General features: G+C 41.3%; 3 protein-coding genes across 5 annotated transcripts in view; 1 reads left to right on the top strand and 2 right to left on the bottom strand.

Annotated features, from left to right (window-relative positions):
• The window catches only part of HSPA14 (heat shock protein family A (Hsp70) member 14), a 39,639-nt gene extending 28,800 nt beyond the window's left edge, over nt 1-10,839 (bottom strand). The window contains exons 1-5 of one of the 2 annotated variants that reach the window (XM_029953593.1): nt 10,684-10,839; nt 9,283-9,363; nt 9,127-9,209; nt 764-812; nt 524-629 (exon numbers count right to left, since the gene is read on the bottom strand). In XM_029953593.1, the coding sequence (XP_029809453.1) occupies nt 524-629; nt 764-812; nt 9,127-9,209; nt 9,283-9,363; nt 10,684-10,740 (376 nt within the window). In that variant the 5' untranslated portion in view covers nt 10,741-10,839. Of the gene's footprint in view, nt 1-523; nt 630-763; nt 813-9,126; nt 9,210-9,282; nt 9,364-9,711; nt 10,090-10,683 lie in introns of those variants that run through there. The other variant, XM_029953594.1, reaches the window with a different exon arrangement.
• On the bottom strand, nt 2,559-7,042 carry LOC115303729 (zinc finger and SCAN domain-containing protein 20-like). 2 transcript variants are annotated; one of them, XR_003914215.1, is made up of 3 exons: nt 6,364-7,042; nt 4,995-5,850; nt 2,559-4,311 (listed from the first exon to the last, which is right to left on the bottom strand). XR_003914215.1 is itself a non-coding variant. In XM_029953595.1 (2 exons), the coding sequence occupies exons 1-2, from the start codon at nt 6,923-6,925 to the stop codon at nt 5,327-5,329; spliced, it is 1,086 nt and encodes a 361-aa protein (XP_029809455.1). In that variant the 5' UTR covers nt 6,926-7,042; the 3' UTR covers nt 2,559-5,326. The 2 variants fall into 2 exon arrangements, 1 of the variants encoding a protein (XP_029809455.1); XM_029953595.1 differs by having other exon boundaries at nt 2,559-5,850.
• Nucleotides 10,503-24,748, top strand: part of CDNF (cerebral dopamine neurotrophic factor) — a 19,499-nt gene continuing 5,253 nt past the window's right edge. The window contains exons 1-3 of the mRNA XM_029953596.1: nt 10,503-11,364; nt 18,213-18,340; nt 19,414-19,555. Coding sequence (XP_029809456.1) covers nt 11,262-11,364; nt 18,213-18,340; nt 19,414-19,555 — 373 coding nt within the window. The 5' untranslated portion in view covers nt 10,503-11,261. The remainder of the gene's footprint in view (nt 11,365-18,212; nt 18,341-19,413; nt 19,556-24,748) is intronic.

Raw genomic sequence — 24,748 nt, 5'->3', positions numbered from 1 at the left:
TGGAGCAGTTAAATAGCTCCATCAAGTAGCGCAAAGCTACTGAGGCTTTTGTAGGTCAGAGCGGAGGTACATTTCTAGAAAACTGGTCATATATAAAAGTGCCGTACTGGATTGGAGGTGGAAGAGGCTGGGAGTCCGGAAACGAGTGTCTCTTCCCCAAGGGACAGGCAGCCATAAGGAACTGAACCTGGAAGGTGTAAGGAGAATGGAAAGGAAAGGATTCTGTCTGGAAGATGGGGAGATTTTAGCTAGTTTTTGAACAAAACAGAAGCCAGGAGGGGGGTGGGTTTTGAAGGGAAAGGGGGTGGGGTTGTGTTTTCATGAGGTGGTAGTGTCTTTGTAGATTTTGTCCAGGAGGTAGTGGAGATGTAAGGATTCCTAAGTATGTGTAAGAATTAACTCAGGGGAATTCTAGGCATCTTACCAATTCCTGGAGAACTTAGGTCTGTAACAAGAAATAAACTCAACTTTTGGTGCAAAATCCTCCAAATTAAAAAAAAAAAAGATCTCTTTTGCTCAATACCTTTCATTTTACTAAATATCAGTCTGGCAACATCTTCTGGGTTAACAAACTTTGTTTCTTCTCCAGTATCTATTTCGTATCGTAACTTCCCATTTTTTTCAATGACCTATAAAGGAAATTGTAGGTGTGTTAAATAAGGAGTGATTTCAATAAAAATACAAAGTTTCAAAACAATATAATTGGTTATGACCTTGGCAATTACTTTGTGTAATGGAGAGGTAATAAAAGAACCATACTCACTAAACATTTACTTTCCGTGATATATTTCTGAGCCTGTGGATCATCAGAGCTGTCCATAAAGATAAAAACAGTTAAATATGAAAATCATTAAATATTATTTATTTAATAATTATTAAATTATTAAAGACATTATTAAAGTTAAATATTAAAGAAAACTGTATTTTTCAATACCACTAAACAAAAATAAAAATATGAACATATCACAAAGCTACTTAATATTAACAAATCATGATATAAACAATAGGATTAAATGGATGCAATATATACAGTGGTTACAGTAATTCTATTCACCTGAAGTTAACACCTTCACATTTGAAAATAAATAGTTGTTATTTGTTCTGATCTTGCTATTAACAAGATGCTATACACCTGAGGGTAATTCTTCATACTATCAATGACCTTATGTCATATACACTCCCATATGATCGTGAAGACCAAGTGATCTGAGATAAAAAGGAAAAAAAGAAAGATGTACAAGTAAGTGTAACCCAGAATACCTAATGCCATCTTTGTTGCTTAGCTTGTGGACATGAATCGACACCCAAAGCAAACAAACAAAACACTGAGCAAAAGTAGGAGTGTTATATATGGAAAGGTACAGTACACTGCAGGTAGATAGATCTATAATGTCCTGCACAAAATAGGTATTAAATGTGTATGGCAATGAAAAAAATAAAGCAATGGCTATTATGTTGCTCAAAATACCAGTTTGTGCAGACTAAAAAATGTTTTCACATACATTACCTCACTTGACCTTTACAACACCTCAGTGAGGTTAATTTGGCAGGTTATTATTTTGGAAATAATAGTTCATAGAGAGTGAACACTTACAAACGAATAAGGAAGAGTCAGTACTTGATCCCAGTCTACCAGGTGGTGGTGTTTACATCTAACCAGCTGCCTCCCAGTAACAAGGTAAATGACTAAAGTACTTCTGCCCCTTTGAGCGGTGATAGTAGTCCTGGATCCTTGCCTTAATTTCATCTAGAAATTAAAGGAAACCCTTCCATTTAACCCTTCTTCCAAGGGGTTGTAGCTTTTCCATTCAGAGACCAGTCTTGAAAAGGAGAAGCTGAAAATAGGGACTAACTGCTACAGTTATTGGACATCCAAAGACCCTAACCTGTGTAAGTAAGAGGAAGACAGAGGGTTTAAGCGACTAATTCAGCTAAGAACTGCCTAGAACACTTGCAGATTCCTCACACTTCTTTCTCTATCACTTAAAAACTGATAGAGAGGGAAACAGGTAAGTAGCTTGTTCAAAGTCCCATGGTTAATTCATGGCAGAACTGACTGGAATCCAGGTCTTTAAGACAAAGTTTAGTATTCTTTTCACCACGCCCTCCTTTCCTTTCTCTAAATCCAGTATTTTGACTAGATCCGGGACAAATATTTTAAGAGTAAGACAAAAAAAGATGAAGTGTGCTCATATTTATTTATTTGCACCAATATAATTTCAGCATATTACTTACTAGTTATTCTCTTTAGAACAAGAGTTTTGGCCAACCAGGACAATTTATCCTGTTATCTATTTGTTATCTATCCTATAAGTGAAGTCAAGATAATTCGTTGCCAAAAAGGCCTTTATTATGGAATTTATAGAACTTATAGAAATGGAAAATTATTTCTCAACTCCCCTGCAAAGAGGGCCCCTCTGATCTGAGGGCAGAAAGCACACGAAGGTGGCAGGGCCATATGAAGGCAAGACCCTGGAGGTGAGCAAGACAGAAGCAGAGAGTGGAGGGGACAACAAATGGTCGTGGATATCGCCAGAAAGCAGCGGACTGACCACAAGTACATACAAGTAAAAACTTTATTTATCCACACCAGGATTAAATCACTTAACAGAAACACAGAGGGTGGCAGGAGATTGGCGTACACAGCACCTCATTTACATCACGGTCTTCAGGAGGCAGAGTGTTAACCCCACCGTTGTACCACAACCTTTACAAGCATGGCCGCTTTCTCTTCCTCGCTTCCTTAAATGTCTCTTGCACGACAGCAGACTGTCGGAGCTGGCACGCAGCCGCACCAATGTGCTCCAGGGTGGTCTTCCCCATCACTGTCACAAGACAGTGCCTTCTATGTCTGGCAGCGTTTTTACATTCATCTGTTCATCTGGCCCTCACCACATCTCTGTGAGGTAGGCAGGAGTGTGATTTGTTTCTCCCTCTGTGGGTGGAGTCACAGAGCGAGGAAAGTGACCTGCCTCAGGACGGGCAGGCACAAATGGCGGGGCCTAGAGCCTAGGGAGGGTTTCTGAGCTTGTTCCCTCTCAATGAGAATGGCCTCCCCTTAGCAGTATTTTTTCTTTCATTAAGAACTTTCCTTTTAATTTTCTTACATTACAGTTATTTCACCCAAAAGACTTTCACAGTATTACCTCCCAAGTTTAATTCCACTTCTGTTCTGCAGCACTTCTGTCAAATAAACCCCTATGTACTTGCCACCATTAATAGGTTAATGTAGTGCAGGCCTAACCCTCCCTCGCATACTTCCCTGTTTTTCCAAAGTCTACGTACTTATGTTAGTGTTATCCAGTTAAATCAGACACATATTCCTCCATACAAAGGCCTAAAACAATTGAGAAAATGCACAGCCATACATATCCATTTTACTGCCTTAATATAGGCTTCTTTAAAGCAAGGAACCTATGTCTGGTGTGGTGCTTACGTAAGTTGAGCATATTAATAAATATCAATGCCATAGAATGCTCTCTTAAAGTATAACTGTTAACAGTAATTCAAACATACAATATGCCACCGCGACTGAAAATATTACAATTAAATCTTTACTTTGTCTTTTTTTGTTATGCCATTTATCAGAGATTTTTTTTTTTTTTTTTTTTTAGAACTAGAAGGTACTAGAAAAGTCTTCTAGTCCAAATCACTTTAAAGAAATTGAGGCATAAAAAGGGCAAGCCAGCTGCCCAAGGTTGCCAACTGGGACAGGGTTAGAATCCAGTGCCTTCTACGGTCACCACCGGCCACTGGCGCAGCCTGCCTGCCGTTCGGTCACGCTCCAGCTATACTCCCACTGTCGTTTGGACTCTCTCCCCACCCATCTGCGTCTCTGGCATGTAGGTAGGCACCCAAGCCTACAAAACAGAACAAAACTTCTTCGAACATGCCTGCACTTGTTTTTTTCAACCTGTAGACTGGAGGAAAGCCTTTTAAACTCCAAGGCTCCTATTTGTATTTCCCGAAAGTACTAAGTAAACCACTTAAAAGCTTTGAAGCTTGTTAGCTGAATGACAGCCAATGGGATTCTTTCTAAAGAGATCACAAGTAGGGCTCTCCATCTTCCTTTTTCCTAAAGGAAGTGTGTACATTTTGGGGGAAAGGAGGATGGATTTATTGAGGGATTTGTGCTTAAAAGGAGCTATTTACTGCAGGCCGTCTTTATCCACATCACCCTCAGCTGTTCCCAAAGCAGTCCTCTTCCACCATATGCCACTAACAAGGTGAACTTCTGTCTACATTGTAGAAAGAGTGACTTTGCAAAGTTCCCCAGAAGCAAAGTCTTCTAGGGCTTGCCTCTGTAACATACTAAACAGAAAAAAAGGCAAACAGAATGAAATTGGCTAAAAGCACTTGGGAAACAAATTCCAAATTGTTTCCACATGTTGTTCCAAGTGACACCCTAGACCTAAAGACATGTACTTAGGCATATTAGGGGACCCAGATAATATGGAATGCAAAGAATTTACGTACATTTAATATTTTATAGAACAGCCAATACCTCGTTATATTGGAGATTATAGGAATCATAACACACAACTGCAGCTCCCTGTCAGTTCTGAATTATATCCTTAGAGTGATAAGACACTGAAAACTAGTGAAAGGGAAGGAAAGCTGGTTTGACCACTGAGTGCTTACTAGTATGTCATAGACACAGCAGTGAAAATATGAGATAAAGGTACAAACACATGTATCTACATTAGTCTAATGAGCCATAGAGGGATTTAAAAAAATGGAAACCTTAAACTTCTAAGAAGCTGTCAAGTTAAACTGGTAAAAGATTCCAGCAATGAGGTCATGGCAGACACTATAATTCTTTATCTTGTCAACTAATGTGCCTCACCCTAGGCTTACCTCAGCCAAGGTCATATGCATTAATAACGTATATGTATATAGTATGTAGTGCTTTTAAACTTTCAAACCCTTTCACATCTACTAGCCATTTGGTCCTCACAACAACCCTGTGAGGTAGGCAGGTCAGGAATTATTACCTTGTCCCCATTTTACAGATGAGGAAACTGGTGTTGAGGTAAACTAAACTGCCCCACTTTCATGGCGAGGCCACGGCTAACCACCTCCCTGGTCTCGGCTCCATCTGTCCTGTCAGACCACTCCTCACATACCCGTGAGGTCTTCCAATCCGTGGAGAAGCTTGGAAAAAGCAACTGGCACGTATATTTCCGCTACTCTGCATGTTAATGGTTCATCCACTCTTTCTTTCCTTTATTCCTAAGGACATGTAAAAGGAGCCAGGCGTACCAAAAGGCAGATGTTGGAACTGGGCTTCTACCAGTTTAAGACACAGGGTCTTTGTGATCAACGTCTAACTTTTGGTATTTGAAATTAACCTCTGAAGCAATTTTTCGAGCCCTAGCTGAAAAGCACCGGTGGCCTCTTCCACCGCCGTGGCCAAGCGTCTGACCGCCACCACGGCATCCCTGCGGAGCTCGTTGGCAGTGTCTTGCTGAGCACTGGCCTCCTCACCAATAGCAATCAGCCTGTCCAATTTCTCTTCCTCACGCTTTGAAAGTTCTCGAGCCAACCTCCTGTTTTCTGCCAACTCGGCCGCAATAGTCCTGGCCACTGACCGCCTTCTTCGCCTCGCCCACCGTGGAGGGGGCTCACCAGTCAAAAGCCTATCCCCACCAGAAACAAAAGGAACTGTGGAGGAGGAGACCGGAGGCTGCGGTGCGGAGGCCACCCCAGGAGTGTTTCGGCTGGTGCTGCTGCATGGACTGGGCTCACCGGACACACCCAGTCGGGTCATGGGGCTGCTCTGACAGGGAGCAATCGCACCTCTGAAAAGGTGGTGGGAGCTGCTGTAGCTGGGGGTCCCTTGAGAGCACCCTGAAAAACAAAGCAACAATGTTGCAAAAAGGACATTCCTACTAAGGGAATGCTTGGAGCCAGCAGCAGGGCTGAGAAACAGTTACAAAACTAAGGTTGGAAAGGCCTCTTTCCACCAGGGACTGGGAAGATCTCAATTCCCTAATCTGGACACTTTGGCCAACTGCAATCTTATGTCCAAAACCCTCCCCCCGTTGCCTTCCTGAACCCTGTTTCACATAGCCAGCTAGCCCCATTTCTAGTCACAAATTTCAACGCACCCACTATAAATAATCGCAAAACTCGTCTGGTTCTAAAGAATACTTCTTCCACATTTAAGAAGTTCTAATACTTTATATACCTAAAGTCATTGCTTTAAAAAACCCAGAGCCCTTTACCTGATCACAAGGCTTAAAAAAAAAAAAAGGGCCCAGGGAACAAACGGAGATAATGTTGAAGAGAACACCAAACATATCCTGCTGTTTAGAACCAAGTGACTCTGGCACCCCAATCCTTCACATGCTTGGGAGTTACCTGCACCCGAGGATTCATCCCAGGAGTCCTCAAGGTCACTGGTTTCTCGCATCTGGTCACTGATTCTCAGTTGACAATCCTCATCTGATTCCTTAACTGTTTTCAAGATAGGCTGATGATCTGCTGCCTGAGTCCTTTTGGTTCTGAGAATGCTGGGTCCCTCGTCCCCTGGGGTGTCAGAGGCCACTAAATTCTGATCACAGTGCTTGGCCCAAGCAGTGTCCTCCATTAAGTTGTCTGAGTCAGTCACTATCTGATTTCGGAGAAGTTGATCCAATGTATCATAAAATGGACAGTGCGGTGGATCACCCACACTCGTGGCATGGGCAACATACGCCTTTAAATATAACGCCTTCAGGACTTTAAACTTGGAGCGGCACTGACGTTCGGTGCGGCGGAAGCCTTCCTGCTGCATTCGCTTAGACACGGCCTGATAGACATCTGCATTATGATGCACAGTCTGGAGACGCTGAATATACTCTGCCTCGCCTAGTATGGAGAGAAGAGTTCGCGTCTCCTGTCTGGACCACCGGATGCCCGCACTGCTATTGGAACCCGCCATAGCGGACTGGGAAGGAAGCAGGAAGCTCCCGGGCAGCAAGGTGCGAATCTGAAGGTGTGGGGGAGCTCTGCGTGCTCTGTGTGTTTCCAGGAGCCAGCTGGTTCTTCCCTCTCAGGGCTAACTGCTGAGAAGCCAGGTCCAAGGACCGCATTTCTGGCTGGAAAGCCACAGGGGAATGAGAGTTACAGGGAGGGTTGTAAGGATAATCATGGCAGCAAGTTAAGTGGCTCTAACCCTAAGGGCGGTGCAAACAGGCAGGAGGCCAAGACAAAGAAAGCTCAACATTGCGAGTCTGTCCAGGATAGGTAATGGACCAGGGGCTTAAAGGGGTCTTACTAGCTTGGCAAAAGAGGACTGGCTCCTCCACAAAAGACAGAGTGCTTCTGAGGCCAAGAGCCGGTACAACTGCGCATCTGTAAAAATCACCATTGTCTTCTAAGTAGACTGAGGGCAGAACATGTGGACCATGAGGCAGCTCACTCTAGAGAAGTGTGTGCACCATCATGGTGCAGCAGCAGGTCTGAGAGCACTCATCTTTTACTGGCATTGTGGGTATATATTACCCATCTGATGGTCACCACTGCACTTTGTTAAAAGGTAACTGTGGGGGTGAGAAAAGCACACTTACGTTGTTCCTGATACTACAAAGATATTGCATAATATGGCAGAAGACAACCACATCATGACTCTAATCATCTGCCCTTAGATGGCAACACAAAAAAGGGCGACAAGGAGATAGCTCTAGTGAAATGTTCTGTGTCTGGATTGTGTCAATGTCAGTATCCTGGTGGTGCTTCTGTACCATAATTTTGCCAAGATGTTACCATCGAGAGAAAGTGGTAAATCCAGGAATATGTGGGATTCCTCTGTTATTATTTCCTACAACAGTATGTAAATCTACAGTGATCTCAAAATAAAAAGTGTAATTTAAAAAAAAGCCCATATATTGGCTGCTTATAGCAAATCTAGCTTCAAGGCTCATGTAGAGCTCCTGCTTTTTTAGAGTTGTTTTTTTTTCCACCTTGCAAATTTTTGACATCAGATAATTTTTTTTTCAATACGCTCAATATGAAGTTTTATCAACACATAAATGGATATTAGAGTGTATTTACCATCATAAAAATTTCAATTCTCTCTAAAATACTATCATTTTTGACTTAGTGCATAACTACCCTAAGGAAAAAATATAGTGATCAGATTCAGCTTAATTAAATACATGTAAGGGATAATAAAAAAATACCTGTATGTATAAAAGAAATATTACATTTAATCCATAATCCCCAAAACCCAAGATCAACACAGGACATTAAAACCTAAGATCAACACAGGACATTTCTACTTAAATTCTCAGAAGGAGAGAGACTTGAGGCTAAGGTAGAAGTCCTGAACCATAGTCCTACCTTGCTCACCGCTCTGAGCAATACTGGAACTTGTATGTGCCTTGATTTTCTCATCTACAAACGGGGAGGAATAAAACCTGCCCTACCAATCTTTTAGGGATTTGATACGATTAAATAATAGATGTGAAGCACTTTGAAAATTTAAAAACACTGTCTCAAGTATTACTACTACTCCAGTGAAAATGAAAACCTTTAATTATTATGGTAATCTATAATTTGAGGAGACAGAAGTCTGGAGAAGCAAGCCTCTTTAATCTTTTAATTAAAGTTACAACAGATGATTAACCTGATTCTTAAGATGTTAATTAAACTGTTTCTTTAATGATTAAATTCATAATACAACTAGAAAAGTTAGTTCCCAGAAAGTGTCACAAAGGGACCGGAGGAAGAAAATCAATAGCTTCTATATAAATTATGACCAACTGTAATAGATTTTGCAAAATTCAACTTCAGCGCAGAAAAATCTTCAAATTCCTGCAAAATTTTTCAAGTTCCATCAGTGATGTAAACAGGTGACAAGACCACTTCTAAATGACACAAATTATCAAACTACATGAAATGTTGGCATTCATCAATATGAACAGACCCTTCAGCAAGAAACAATCTGCGTGAATCCCATCCTTGAGGAAATTCAACATTAATGATCGTTAAGAAAGAGCCCACATGGGATAATCCTGAAACGACTCGATCATAAAAAGCAACAAAAAACCAAACTGGTGTTTTCAGTTCCATTGTACATTATGCCTAGAATGTATAAACACATTTTATTCCCATATGTAAGATTATTATTTTATTCCATACCTTCTGCCAAGGATCTGCTTTACTTTCATTACTGTATTTGAAATATTTCTTATTCTACTTTGTTTTGCTGCCAATCCAACAACCTGAAAAAGAGCAGCATATTATAATGCAAGTAATTTCGCTTACTTCAAACTACAAAAATGAGGGGAACAGTACCTCTTCATTTTCTGTGTAAGCAACGACAGCTGGAGTAACTCTGTCACCTGCATCATTTGCAACGACATCAGCCCGGCCATCCTGGAAAAAAATATACAACTATATTAGGTCTTTAGAAAAACAACAGCAAAAACCACATAAAGACATATACAGAGATAAATATGTATATACACACACATATATATACAGTCCCATCAGACATATATAGACCAGTGTTATCTTGCCATATGTATAGAAAGAAAAATCGTTATATCAAGGTTTTAAATCTGTAAATTGTTTATTAATTTCCTAGGATTTTATACAAGGCCAACATTCCACGAAGAACTGCTTCATTTTTTCTATCCAGCCCATAATTGGATCAAACATAATAATCTTCCTATATACAATAACAAGCTTTATGACATCACCCTTTCTAGTTTTCGTTCTTACCCGACAAATACATCTTTCTTCCTTTTTCTACGTATGATGAAGTAGCACTAAGTCTCCGGTTTTTTCCTTCCAAGTTACTTGACATTTAAACGCGAGATCAGTACCAGGGGAGTTCGATATTACTGTTCCTTCAGCCTCCCCACTGATGAGAGGAAGGCTACAACTCCTTGTTAAGCTCTCATTCAAGAAAGGTCAAGTAGAGAGCATGCCACCAACTCGCTTCCCAGGCTTCGCGGGATTAACTCCAGTTTGAGTTCGCGACCACCCGGTCCTTTCCTGGCAAACATTCAGAAGCCTTCAGTCTCGGACGTTCAGGTCCACCTCCGGGCCTCCAGTGCCCAGGAGGTCCCCGAGGCCCCTACCGGCCTCCGTCAGCCTTGAGGTTCCCCGGGACCGCCCCTCTCGGCTTCTCCCCTCCCCCGCCCCGGCTGCCCTCAAGTCCCCGAGACCTCCAAGGCCTTGGCTGCCCTGACGTCCCCGGGACCGCCCCCTCCGGGTCTTCCGCGGCCCTGACGTCTTCAGGACCGCCCCTCTCCGCGCCTCCGGCGGCCCTGATGTCCCCGAGACCCTCCGGGCCTCCAGAGGGCCTGGCGTCCCGGCGACCGCCCGTCCCGAGCTTCCAGTGTTCACGACATCCCCGAGATCCCTCTGGGCGTCCAGCGGCCCTGACGTTCCCCAGGACCGCCCCCCTCCAGGTCTCTGGCGGCCCGGGCGTCTCCAGACTCAGCGCGCCCGTGTCGTCACAATCCTCCTCCAGGACGCATAGGACTTTCCAGAGGAGCTGTGGCGGAGGAGGCCGAGTCCGGCCAGCCTTTCGCTTCCAAACTTGCCCGCAGTAATGCCTCTCCGCGCGACATTCCCAGGCCGGCGACACGCTGTTCACAACCCAGCAGGAGATGAAAGGACTTGGCCCCGCACCGAGAGAACTGGGTAGCCAAAATTAGTCACAGCCCAGCTCCCCCAGTCCCTCACCTTATAGACGGCCACACAGGCTGAAGTGCAGCCCAGGTGAACTCCAATGGCCGCCATGAGGCGGCAGAGACGGCGGCAGCACTAATGAGTGGTCCCCCTATGGCAACAGCTCCAGGCCTCCGAACGGCCCCATCAGGCACCGCGGAAATTTCACGTTCCCGCCCGCCCACTGCGTCCCGTCCGTCCGCCGCGGCCTCCCGCATCGCCGCCAATCAGCGTGAAGGTTTCTCCTTTCCTCTCGGACTGTCTGCGAATAGCTTTACTGCGTCCCCTCCTAGCCCCCGCCCCACCGGAAAGGCACCGCGTGTGCGATAGTGCGCACGCGCCAGTGAGGAAGCGCCTGGAAGGGGCGCGGACTCTTGGTTCCGCCTCTTTCTGGCCCCTTTCGAGGAAGCCAATGGAAACTCCCGGTGGAATTGCGTCATTTGTCCTAGCAACTCTGGGCAGATTCCCTACGGCCCCGCCCCCCTCCGCCCCCACAGAAGTCGGCTCCTCAGCGTCCTGTAACAGCCCAGGGCTATAGCAGCCTGGCTGTTGTAGGACGGAGGTGACGAGGTGTTCGGAGCGGCTGGCTCAGCATGCGGGGCGCGGTACCAGCCACGATGGTGGCCTTTTGTGCCGGGCTTTGGGTCTCTAACCTGGGGCCCGCCCTGGGCCAGGAGGCCGGGGCCGACTGTGAAGGTGAGCGGTGTGAGACCTGCTTGCATGGCGGTGGCACCGCGCTGCAGCGCAGCTGTTGTCGGCTTTGGCTTCTCCCGGCCTGGGCTATAAATAACATTTAACTCCGGAAGTGTGGGCCCCGTCCCTGGTTTCCCAGCACCTTGTCCCAAGCCTAAGCAAAAGTTCGATTCTGGCCCAGTGATACCTTGAGGCTACGTTCTGCGGATTTGCATTAAGTCTTGTGCAGACCCTACTAGCTTTGGATGACCCTGACGCCGCATTGGTTCTGCTGCAGCTGACGGGGGAGACTGGCCTCTCCCTGCACAGATGTCCTTCAAATGGAAATATTTGATTCCCAAAAGAAAAATAAAACACTCAGTTGTCTGTAATTGAGTTGAGGTGGCTTAAGCCAAAGAACATAACTAACTTTTGTTTAGGACTTTACAGAGAAAAGTTGCTTTACGAAGGGGCACATCACTTCTTAAGAGGAATATCCATCAATGATTTTCTTTTGGCAGAACCTCAGCTATACACTTGCAGTCGGAACACGTGAGCCTAGGTTGCATCCTCTCCGCTCCTGGCTCTTCCTTGCAAAATCAGCTGATATTACCTACTTCAGAGGGTCGTTAAACAAGATCAACGGAGATAATTAGCTATGCTAGCTACGCTAGCCCCTTCCTTCTGGTCTACTGTAACACCTCCATTTTCATTCACTGAAATAATTTATATAAGTGCATGTCCTCACCCTTCTGTAACCTTGGGACTCTACCCCTGCTTACCAGGAAACTGCAGGGAAACTGTATACATTGAGTACTGGATGAGTGTAGTTTGTATAATAACTTAATGAAGTCTTAAGAATTGGAGTCCAGATTTCTGTCAGCCCTGCAATAATTAAACTTCTCTCCAGAAATTTAAAGTATCTACACCATGTTATTTTAAAACCTTGCATAGATAAAGGTATTTGTTTAGCCAAGTTCTAAGATCTTTGCTTAAAAATCTCTTATAGGGGCCCCTGGGTGGCTCAGTCGGTTGAGTGCCCGACTTGGCTCAGGTCATGATCTCAAGGTTTGTGGGTTTGAGCCCCGCATCAGGCTCTGTGCTGACAGCTAGCTCAGAGCCTGGAGCCTACTTCAGATTCTGTATCTCCCTCTCTCTCTGACCCTCTCCTGCTCACACTGTCTCTCCCTGTCTCTCAAACATAAATAAAAAACATTGAAAAAAAAGATCTCTTATAATGGTGTCCTGTACATTTAAAGCAGAATTTGTGAGACACGAACAACTGATTGGATTACTTATCAGTTTAGTTTCTGGACCCGGTACCTGAAAACATTTCAGATAAGCCTGGGCTTATCTGGGCTAATTAAATGTGAAGCATACACCGTCTTTCCAAGATTTATTACAGCACATTGTGATTATTGCATGTCTGACTAGACCTCATTTCTTACTGCCCTTGCCCCTCTTGCTCAGTCTTCTTCCACCAGTCTGGTCCCCCAACTATTCTTGAACCGACACAGGTCATTCCTGCAGGAAAAGCCGTTGCATATTTTACTTGCCTGGAGAGTTCTACCCCAGGCAGTCCGCTGGTCTAAAGCCTTGATACGTTTCATTAAATTTATTCCTGGTTACACTAGAATTTTTATCATGATTGTAAATTATAGCTTATTTTAAATTTGTAGTTTCCTCATAGTTTCTTCTTATTACTCTGAAATTCATCAATTTTGCATAATGCTCTCCCTATTAAGAATGTTTTTCTAACAAATAATTCAGTGAAGAAATGGGCAGAAGACATGAATAGACACTTCTCCAAAGAGGACATCCAGATGGCCAACAGGGACATGAATGATGCTCAGCGTCACTCATCATCAGGAAAATACAAATCAAAACCACACTGAAATACCACCTCATGCGGTTGAGAGTGGCTAAAGTGAACAAATCAGGAGACTATAGATGCTGGTGAGGATATGGAGAAACAGGCACCCTCCTACACTGTTGGTGGGAATGTAAACTGGTACAGCTGCTCTGGAACCCAGTGTGGAGGTTCCTCAAAAAATTAACAATAGAACTCCCCTATGACCCAGCAATAGCCCTGCTGAAGATTTACCCAAATGATACAGGAGTGCTGATGCATAAGGGCACATGCAGCCCAGTGTTCATAGCAGCAATGTCAACAATAGCCAAATCATGGAAAGAGCCTAAATATCCAACAACTAACGAATGCATCAAGAAGATGTGGTATATATATATATATACAATGGAATACTACATGGCAATGAGAAAGAATGGCATCTGGCTATTTGTAGCAACGTGGATAGAACTCCAGGGTGTCATGCTAAGCGAAATAAGTCAGGCAGAGAAGGACAGATACCATATGTTTTCACTTATAAGTGGGACAAGAGAACCTTAACAGAGGACCATGGGGGAAGAGAAGGGGAAAAAAGTAGTTGGGGAGAGGGAGGGAGGCAAACCATGAGAGACTCTTGAATACTGAGAACAAACTGGGGGCTGATGGGGGTGGGGCGAGGGGGAGGGGGGTGATGGGCATGGAGGAGGGCACTTGTTGGGATGAGCACTGGGTTTTATTTATATGGAAACCAACTTGACAATAAACTATAAAAGAAAAAAAAGAATGTTTTTCTACCTAGACAATCATATAATCTGCAAATGATAAAAAATTTTTTTCTCTGTTCTAAAGAAACATTTGTTCTGTGAGCTAAGACATCCAGTTCTGTATTGAATACAAGTGGTGAAAAAGGATCATTTTATTGCTAAGTAGGACATTTGCTATAGAGTTTCCATAGATATCTTTTATCAACTTAATGCAGGCGTTTTTCTAGTCTGAGTTTGCTAAGTGTCTGAACATGGATGCTTGCTTTAATCATGAAAAGAAACTGGATTTAATCAAACACATATACATCTATTGAGATGACCATATAATAAATTGCATTACTAGCTTTTCTAATTTTATTATTGTATTATTTTTATTTTTTAAAGCTTATTTATTTATTGGAGGGAAGGGACAGAAAAGAGGGAGAGAGAGATTCCCAAGCAGGCTCTGTGCTATCAGCACAGAGTCTGATATGGGGCTTGAACTCACAAACTGTGAGATCATGACTTGAGCTGAGATTAAGAGTATGATGCTTAATGGAATGAGCCACCCAGTTGCCTCAATTAATTGTTAATCTAAATAACTGCTTAAAATGCTCTTTTTCAGGTTTGCAGTTTTAGTTACTTATGAAAAAAAAAGTTTTAGATTTATTACACCCATCCACAGCTGTCTCCTGGACACCCATTCCTCCATTTACATATATTTTAAAAAATGTTTATTTATTTATTTTGAGAGAGAGAGAGAGAGAGAGAGGGAGAGAGGGGGAATCCCAAACAGGTTCCATGCTGTCAGCACGCAGCCCAATGCGGGGCTCAATCCTACAAACCATGAGATCATGACCTGAGCTGAAATCAAGAGTTGGAAACTTAACCATTGGAGCCACCCAGGCACTCCCAATATACATTTGTATCACAATTTTGAGTAAAAATAAATCTCAGGGTTTATACTGTTGTGTCCATGTAAATATCATTCAAAGATGAGTTATGTAGTGCACCAGGACTTCATCTTTCATGAACATCTTTCTCCCCTTGAATTAAAACTAGCCTCAATTTTTCTTTGAATACTTTTTTCAATCATTAATCTATCTACACATATTTTTTTTGGACAGAACTAACAATCATCTCTGAACATGTTAACTACATCAGGTAGTCTTTTGGTTTTGGTTTTTCTTTTAAAAATTCAAGTTGAATGCTTACTCATTAATTTCCTATTTTTTTCATTGAAAGATACGTACTTTATGTATAAATTTCCTTGGAAGTACTGACTTAACTGTAGTCCTTAAGTTTTATATAGAGCATTTTTATTGGAATTAAGTACTAAAAATTGGATATTCCTGTCACTACTTTTTCTTTGACCTATGGGTTAGTTAGAAGTGTGTATTTAAAAAATTTCCAGGCATGCAAGAGGACAGACACTGAGTTGGGTCATTATTTTTGTTACTGATTTCTAATTATATTCAGGGAATGTGGCCTGCATGATACAGAATTTTTGTTACTTGTTGGAATCTGCTTTCTGGCTTACCACCTGGCAAATTAATGTAAATATTCCATATTTTCTTAAGAATTTCTGTAATTTGAGGGAGAAGGGTTCTATATGTAATAAGGTCAAATTTGTGAATAGTGCTCAAATGTTTAATGTCCTTATTAACCTTTGGTCGATTTGATCAAATAACTGCTGAGAGGGTTTCAACCATCTATTGTTATTGTGAATTTGTCAATTTCTTCTTATAATTCTATTATGATTTCCTATATTATTAGGCTATGTTATTGGCTGTTCATTAGTTAGGAACTCTTTTTTTTTTTTTTTTTTTTTTTTTTTTTTTTTTTTTTTTTTTTTTTTTTTTTTTTTTTTTTTTTTTTTTTTTTTTTTTTTTTTTTTTTTTTTTTTTTGGTTTTTCTGGTAAGTGCTTCATTTTCTGACTAGTAGTGACTATTGTTATTCTCAAAAATGGTTCACAGAGCTAAAGCAGATTTTGGTCAGCCTTTTTCACAGGCATATCTTTTTATTTTTAAAATCTCTTCAATTTTGTTGTTGTTTTTTGTTTTTTCAAACCCTTTGCTGTAGCCTCATACTTTTTATGTGACTCTTAGATTCACCATATAATTGAATTTGTAATAGTTCTACTCTGAAAAAATCCTGTTCTATAAATAAGAGTTTAATACATTCATGCGTATTGTAATCGGTGATATATTTGGATGTTTTTCTCCTACTTAATTTTGTGAGTGTTTAAAAAAAACTTATCGTGCTTTTTTTCTTTCTTTCTTTTTTATCTTTCCTGCCTGCTAGTGGGCTGATAAACATTTTAACAATACCTCTCCCGGCTCTGCACCAATACTGATCTAAAAAGTAATCTTTATATTCCTTACACTTTTAGTTTTTACCTTTATATTGTTAACATGATTAGTTGACTAACAATCATTATGACTTAACAATAATGTTTCTCTACCCTCTTCCTGGGTTATAAAGGATCTTAGGAAGTTTCACATGAATTCTCCTTTCTTTTCCATTTTCTGTGTTGGGATTGTCCTGCATCTGGGTTTTACCCTATGTTTATACCCCTACATGTTCATTATTATTGTTTAATCATGATTTATATTTTTCCCCCACTTGCCATTTTCTTTTCTTACATTATTTCTTGCTACCTGATTCTCCTTTCTGGATTTTGCCTCCTTCTTCCTGCATTTTATCTTTTAGCAGAGCCTCTTAAAGTGCTTTATATATAGGTTGCTCAATAAATATTTATTAAATACATTCACTTACTTTTATTAATTTTTAAAATATTTATTTTTGAGAGGCAGAGAGAGACAGAACACAAACAGGAGAGCAGCAGAGAGAGAGGGAGACACAGGATCAGAAGCAACCTCCAGGCTCTGAGCCATCAACACAGAGCCCGATCTGGGGCTACTCGTGGACCGTGAGACCTGAGCTGGTTGGATGCCCAACCGACTGAGCCACCCAGACACCCCTTTACATAAATTAACTTAATCAAATGAACATAAACTATACTAGGTGTCTAGTTTGTGTATTAGGGTGATCGGTAGATCTTGCCTCATTTACCAGACAGGTAGATAATCAGACACTTGATTATTAGGGATGGGGGACAGAACACATTACCTGGTTTTAGTTAATACCATGCATTAAGAGTAGGGATATAGAGAACCCAGGGCCTGAGCACTCTCCACTCTTCCTTAGCATGTTTATCTAGAATTCTCTTTCTAATGCTAGGGCCACTGTTTTCCAGCATAAGCTTCTGCCTCCATTTCCTTTTTTCTACTTGGACCAGATCCTTGCCCATCTGAGAAAGCCACATGGGAAAGCCGCTTCCTCCTACTGCAGAGATAGGTGTGTAGGGTCCAGGTCAGATGACCAGGGATTTCATTCCCTCTCTAGCACTTAATGAGGCAAGATAACTGACCATTCTTTGACTCAGCTACCTCATCTGTAAAATAAGGATAGTAATGCATCTATATCATAGCTTTGTTCTGAGACTCGAATGGGTTAACAACATACATTAGAACAGGGCTAGCACCTGAGAGCCACAACGAATGTCTCAACTGTGCTGGTTGTTACTGGCTGTGCCACTGCACAGCTCCCACCACCCCTTCGCTGGCTCTGGACACTGAGATCAAATACGATTGTTCAAATTGGAGTTTCATGTAGGTTCATGATAATAAAACATACAGACATATGCAGATGACCAAAGGGTTTAAGGTATGTTTTCCTACGTGCTTTAAGCAGAGCTGTCCCAGGCATCATATCCTACATAAAGCTGTATTTTCTTTTAGGCTTAAATTTTGTGGGAAAATTCTCATTTTAGTTTCAACTTGACTCCAAAGATTGATTCATTGGTCGATTAATTAATTCAATAAGTGTTATGCAAGGCCCAATACTAAGCTAGTAGCTCTAGGCCCCAAACCATTCTTTCTTTTTTTTTTTTAATGGTTGTTTACTTATTTTGAGAGAGATAGAGAACACACAAGCAGGGGAAGGGCAGAGAGGGGGGGGGATCCCAAGCAGGCTCTGTGCTGATAGTGGGGCTTGATCCCATGAACCACAAGATCATGACCTGAGGCAAAATCCAGACAGTAAGCGACTGAACCACCCAGGTGCCCCTGGCCCCAAACCATTCTTACTTATAATTTGAATCTATTGTCACAATGTGTTGAATCATATTTAACTTTTTTATTTGATGAGTGGGACATCCACATCAGTATGGTAAGAGTTATATTGTACATAAATACATTAATTTCTTTGATTCTTCTAGTATGTAAAGAATTCCTGAACCGATTCTATAACTCCCTGATCGCCAGAGGAGTCCATTTTTCCCTGGACACCATAGAAAAGGAATTGGTCAGCTTTTGCTTGGATGTCAAAGGAAAAGAAAACCGCCTGGTATGGTAGATTTTCATCTTTCATTTTTCCCTTAGGCTTGAAGAGAAGCATTAATTGTTTCATTTCTCATCTTAGTCTTAATATTCTCCTGCTTAGATTCTTGCCTCAAGGATGTTCACTGTAGATAGAAAGCAAAAATTGATCTTTCAGTGAAACGTAGTCATGTATTTTCATCTAGAATATATCCGGTTTCATTTTGTGTCCTGAATAAGCCACAGACAACCAGTTCCATGTTTTAAGTAAAGTTACCCAAATACCTAATGAGAAATTTCTGTCCTGGGTTGAATGGGTAGACTTTCTCTTTCTTATTAAGAGAATTAGTGAAACTTACCAAAACATTTTTGTAACATCATTCATACATAACTAATGCAGTCTTTATATTTTCTTATAATGGTGCTTTCTGGGTATACAGAGATGACTTATTTCAATATAGTATTTTACTTCACTACACATCGTTGTAGGCCAATTCATTTTGCCTAGAATTTTTGTTCAATTTGTCATTTAAATCTGCATTGTTGACTATCTACCACTGACACATTGTAAACCTCTCAGCATTTATTTGTGCCATTAGGTTTCATATTTTTAAATGAAAGTGCTTAAGTTGGGCAGCTGGGAAGGCAGCATTGTGTGATGGGGAAGGGTATGGACTCTAGAGCCAAAATGGTAGATTTTTAAAATTCTGTCTCTTCTGCTTGCTGGCTGGATGACCTTTAGTTGGCTTGGGAGTCAAATGGGGATAATTATAAAAGTTACTTCACAGGATTGTTGTGAGAACTCAGTAAGTTAAGACCTTTAAAGCCCTGAGAGCAGCAAGAGAGCAGCACCTGGCACAGAGAAAACACTTAGCAAGTGTTAGCTCTTATTAATCTTAGAGCATCATGTGAATAGCAGGACACTTGTAATTAACATGATCACGGGGATAGAATCATTTGTTTTTTGGTGTCTTAGTCAGCAGGGGTTAACATTTAATAGCTGGGCCATGAAAACTAGGCTAACCTCTTTCATACTTCTCTGAACTATATTAACTTTTTTTCATCACCCAGAGACACTGAATTACCTTTGTTCTCTGTCAGTGCTATTATCTAGGAGCAACCAAAGATGCAGCCACCAAGATCCTAAGTGAGGTTGCTCGCCCAATGAGTGTGCATATGCCTGCAACAAAGATTTGTGAGAAGCTCAAGAAGATGGACAGCCAGATCTGTGAGCTGAAATATGGTATAATGGAGTCAAGTGTATTTTTCCAATCTGTCTAGAGCATTGCCAATTCTCTACACCAAATGTCCTGTTTCTAAAAAGCCAATGTGGGAAGAGAAGGCCTTCTCCACTGGCCAGTAGGTCACTGGGCTCCCAAATTGTGCATAGCAACATCTGAGCTCCTTAGTGGGAACAGAAAGGAGTACAGCACACTCAGCATTAGGTAGAACGGCCAACCCAGATAGCCAGGTTTAATCTTTTACATCACCGACGCAAGGTCAACTAAGTATGCCAAGGAAAAATTCAAAATGTCAAGAGTGCAGCTACTCATGGTGATTTTAGCTTTTGGTAGCTTATTAAGGCAAAACGTCGCATCGATTCCAAGGTGATATTAGGACTTTGAGGTTTTAAATCTGACTATGACTTGTTCCCCTCAGTTTGTCTGCCATTCTCCTGGTTTTAAACTTTAGGAAACAGTTTATTCACATCAAGTCAGGTTTTGCTTGATGAAGTAGAGGGTGCCTAAAATAAACAGTGAGGAACAGAAGATGTCCTATTTAAATCGGTGTCCTTGGTTTTATGAATTCCACAGATACAGATCTATTCATACACAGTACTGAGGATTTGTATCTGGGCCAGCCTTTTGGGTAGACTGAATAGGTGTGATAAAAGTCTCGGGATTCCTCCCTTAGTCTGTCCTTAACTCCTGAGATGTTACCAGGAAGGACTCCTTTCTTTTGCTTAAGTCACTTTTTTAGTGTTACATATCCACTGTAGTATTGTAAACTACCTAAGTAATTAGCATCCAACTCTGATTTCTTAGTCTTATTTTCCAACATAGCTATGTAATAAGCCTATGCACCGTACCGACATAGTCGGCTTTAACTAGGTATAAGGCCGGAAGATACCAAAGGCAACCTCTTTCTCAAATTTTTGCCAAGGGCAGGCTCTCATTTCCAAGGTAGTGATTATGGGGAAAACATCCATTTTTATGGGCTTCCAAGTAATGAAGTAGAGGCAGGAATCATTGAGTCCATATAAACAATATTCACAGAAGGGACAAACCTATGCTGATTCTTTCAGTTGCCAAATGCATTTTGAACAATGTCTGCTATATTCAAGGGATCCTACTTGGCTCCTTGAATGATTAAAAAATTAATCAGATATTACTGAGAAGAAACACATACTTACAGATGTTTTGGCAATGATGGCCACTAGAGGCCCTTGTGGAGCCGTAAACTAGCTTTAATTTTGGTATCAACCTTTTCCTTTTTGTTTTAGAGTTACACAGAGTTTGTCCTCTTTTACAATTAATGCCAGATACCAAGTTCTCTAGAAAAACTCAGAGATACTACTTATACGAGCGAGAAGCTAATTCCCCCCCCCCCCTTAATCATTTATTTTGGCTGGATCACTAGTTCTAAATTCTCCTTCTGTTGTCAGGAAAATTGAGGTTGAACAGGGTCTTTGAACTGTGGGATATTAATAATTTGAGCTATAAAAGCTTCTATGTTAAAGGTATTTGTTAAGTCAGCCATGAAATTAACAAATAAGATAAGTGTAGAGTAGATTATATTTTCAATTAGGAAGGTGTCATTTGGTTTGTGATCTGAAAGGAGTTTTTGCTAGCTCTATTTTTTTTAAGGATGGGGAATCACTATAAAAATATAAGGCTTCTCCAGACTACAGGGTGTAGCTGACCCTCCAAATAAAGAAAGGTTTGGAAATTTCAGTTTTTATCATTTTATTTATTTTTTTCCACATTTATTGAGATTTAATTGACATTGTGTAAGTTGAAGGCATATACCACGTTGATTTGAAACACATATTGCAATATTATCACCATCGTGTTAGCTAACACTTCCATCATGCCTTCGGATTACCATACCTTTTTTGTAATGAGAACATTTAAGATGTAGTCTCTTGGTAACTTTCAAGTATATAATACAATATTATTAACAAAATTACCACGATGTACATTTTCGATCCCCAGAATTTGTATCCTTTGGCCAACTTCTTCGGTCAACTTCTCTACCCCACAGCCCTTGGTAATCACCATTCTCGTTTCTGCTTCTGATTAATCTGATTTTTTACATTCCATGTATAAGTGATACCATAGAGTATTTGTCTTTCTCTGTCTTAGTTCACCTAGTATAATGTCCTCAATGTCCACTCATATTGTTGCAAGTAGCAGGATTTCTTTTCTCATGGCTGAATAACACTCCATTATATGTATATAGCTTTGTATCAAACACACAGCACATCTTCTTTATCCATTCATCTGTTGACAGACACTTGTTTGTTTCCATATCTTTGCTACTGTGAATAATGCTGCAACGAACATGGGAATGCCGATATCTCTTTTATATCCTGTTTTCATTTCCTTTTGATATATACCCAGAGGTGGGATTGCTGGATCACTTAGTAGTTCTACTTTTAATTTTTAAAGGAATCACCATACTGTTTTCCATAGTGGCTGTACTAACTTACACTACCACCAACCGTGACTTTTTTCCAAATCATTTCCAACACTTGCCATCTCTTAGGTTTTTGATGACAGCCATTCTAACAGGTGAGGTGATATCTCTTTGTAGTGTTGTTCTTCATGTCCCTTATGATTAGTGATGTTGAGCACCTTGTCATGTACCTCTTGGCCATCTGTATCTCTTCTTTGGGAAAACTGTCTGGGCCTATTTAGTTCCTCTTCTTATTTTTTGGTCAGATTGTTTAAATTTTTTTGCTAGCGAGTTGTATGAGTTCTTTATATCTTTCGGGCATTCACCCCTTATCAGATATATGATTTTCAAATATTTTCTCCCATCCCATAATTTGCTATTTATTTTGTTGCTGGCTTCTTTGCTGTGCCGAAACCTTTTAGTTTGATATGTTCCCACTTACTGATTTTTGCTTTTGTTATTGTGCTTTGGAGTCTTATCCAAAAAATCCTTGCCAAGATCAATATTAAGGAGACATCCCATAGGTTTCCTTCCAGGATCTTTAGTTTCATGTCTGATGTTTAATTCTTTAATCCATTGTTAATATTCATGAGCGATGAAATCTAGGGGGTCCAGTTTCATTTTTCTTCATGTGGTTATCCAGTTTTCTTTTTTAAAAATAGTTTATTTCAAATTGGTTTCCATATAACACCCAGGGCTTCTCCCCACAAGTGCCCCCCACCATGACCATCACCCCCTCCCCCCTCCCCCTCCCCCTTCAGTCCATGGTTCGTTTTCAGTATTTAGTAGTCTCCCTTGATCTGTGTCCCTCACTCTCCCCCACTCTCTTTCCCCTTTCCTCTCCCCCTGGCCCCCTGCCAGGTTTCTCCTGTTAGACCTATGAATGCAAACATATGGTAATAGCACTGCTAGGGATTTACCCAGGGGATACAGAAATGCTGATGCATAGGAGCACATGTACCCCAATGTTCATAGCGGCACTTTCTACAATAGCCAAATCATGGAAAGAGCCTAAATGTCCATCAACTGATGAATGGATCAAGAAGATGTGGTATATATATACAATGGAGTACTATATGGCAATGAGGAAGAATGAAATATGGCCATTTGTAGGAAAGTGGATGGACCTTGAGGGTGTCATGCTAAGCGAAGTAAGTCAGGCCGAGAAGGATAGATACCATATGTTTGCATTCATAGGTTATCCAGTTTTCCAAATATCATGTATCAAAGAGACTATTCTTACCCCATTGCATATATTTGGCTCCTTTGTCAAAGCTTAGTTGACCGTTTATGCAAGGGTTTATTTTTGGGCTCTTGATACTGTTATACCCAAGTTTCCAATATCGCCCTCCAAAACCAGAGACTGCCAGGGAGACTGAGTCACGCATGCAAAAGCAAAGGGCTTTATTACGAGTTTAGGCTGGCCAAGCCTAAGCTCGGGCTCACAGACTTCACCAACACAGTGGATCCATGCAGAGAGCCTCGAACAAAGGGGGGGTAGGGCTTTTATGAGTTTGGGAAGGGGGAGTTACAGGAAATTGTGACCCAGGTATAGTGATCCAATCATTGCTATACAATATTATTGACAGCAGGTTTAACCATTCATTGATACTTTTGGTGGGAGCCAATCACAACATGTAGAGTATTGACCAATTACAGAGTGGGCCCAGGACCCTCACATAGGGTGTGACTAGCCTTCTAGGCCTGCCCTTAAATACGTTAAAGGTGTTAGCTGGCCTTTTATGATTGGGTGTTACAAGGGTGGTCCCTCCTTCCTTGAGCAAGGTGTGCCCTTCTATTGTCTAATGATTCTGAGAAGCCGAATTCAGACCTGTGTCCTTACAATACTGATGGGGTTTTGGAGTGATGGTGGGGGTCAGGAGCCAATGGCCAAGAAAGAATTCTTGAGACATCTTTGGTGAAAAGGGAGATATCATTAGTCTGGGGACAGGACCCATGGGCAGAAAGAGCTGCACTGGGGTTGTGAAGAGTGATTGATTATGTACTATGGAGTTGGGGGAGGTAAAGTCAAAAGGGAGGCCTCCAGAAGGATGCTGATATGCTAAAGAGGACTCTGAAGATACCTGAGGCCTTGCTATTGTCAAGCTAAGGTTATTTCCCCTCTAGTAAGGCATTAACATTAAGACAGCAGGGAGTTCCTGGAGAAATGTTCTACTCTGTATTTGCTTCAGGTATTTGTCAATGGGCTGCAGGTTATAAAGAAACTTAATGTTATTTATATTTTCTTCTTGCTTTTGTTCCCCACATCACTGCAGAGGGGAGGATGATGTTAGGGCTCCACGAATCTGAGTCTATGGGTTTCTTTTTTTTTTTTTCTTTTTTAAAAATTTAAAAATGTTTATTTATTTTTGAGAGACAGAGAGAGACAGAGCATGAGCAGGGGAGGGGCAGAAAGCGAGAGAGACACAGAAGCTGAAGCAGGATCTAGGCTCTAGCTGTCAGCACAGAGCCCGACAGAGGGCTCAAACTCACAAGCTGTGAGATCATGACTTGAGCCGAAGTCGGATGCTGAACCAACTGAGTCATCCAGGTGCCTCTGGTATCATCTCTTTTCAATGCACTCTTCTTTGATTTTCCTTTTAAAATATCTAAAATGGACTCAAATGAATTAGCACTATCAAAGAACCATTCACATTTAACTAAGATTTCAGTAGTTTCATACAATGATAAAAAAGAGATTAAAATATGTATTTAAGTTTTAAAAATGGGTTCATCTACTTATTGACAATCTATAGCA

Source organism: Suricata suricatta, chromosome 10 (genome assembly GCF_006229205.1).
Source record: "Suricata suricatta isolate VVHF042 chromosome 10, meerkat_22Aug2017_6uvM2_HiC, whole genome shotgun sequence".
Classification (NCBI taxonomy): domain Eukaryota; kingdom Metazoa; phylum Chordata; class Mammalia; order Carnivora; family Herpestidae; genus Suricata; species Suricata suricatta.
Note: the sequence above shows the minus strand (reverse complement) of the source record. Positions and strands in the feature narration are given on the sequence as shown.

Bases quoted from the DNA above. Each gene is read 5' to 3' on its own strand.
- LOC115303729 (XM_029953595.1), bottom strand. From the start codon at position 6,925: ATGGCGGGTTCCAATAGCAGTGCGGGCATCCGGTGGTCCAGACAGGAG. The intron at 5,851-6,363 runs GTAACTCCCAAG...TTTGTTTTTCAG, and splicing joins GGATGAATCCTCGGGTGCAG to GGTGCTCTCAAGGGACCCCC.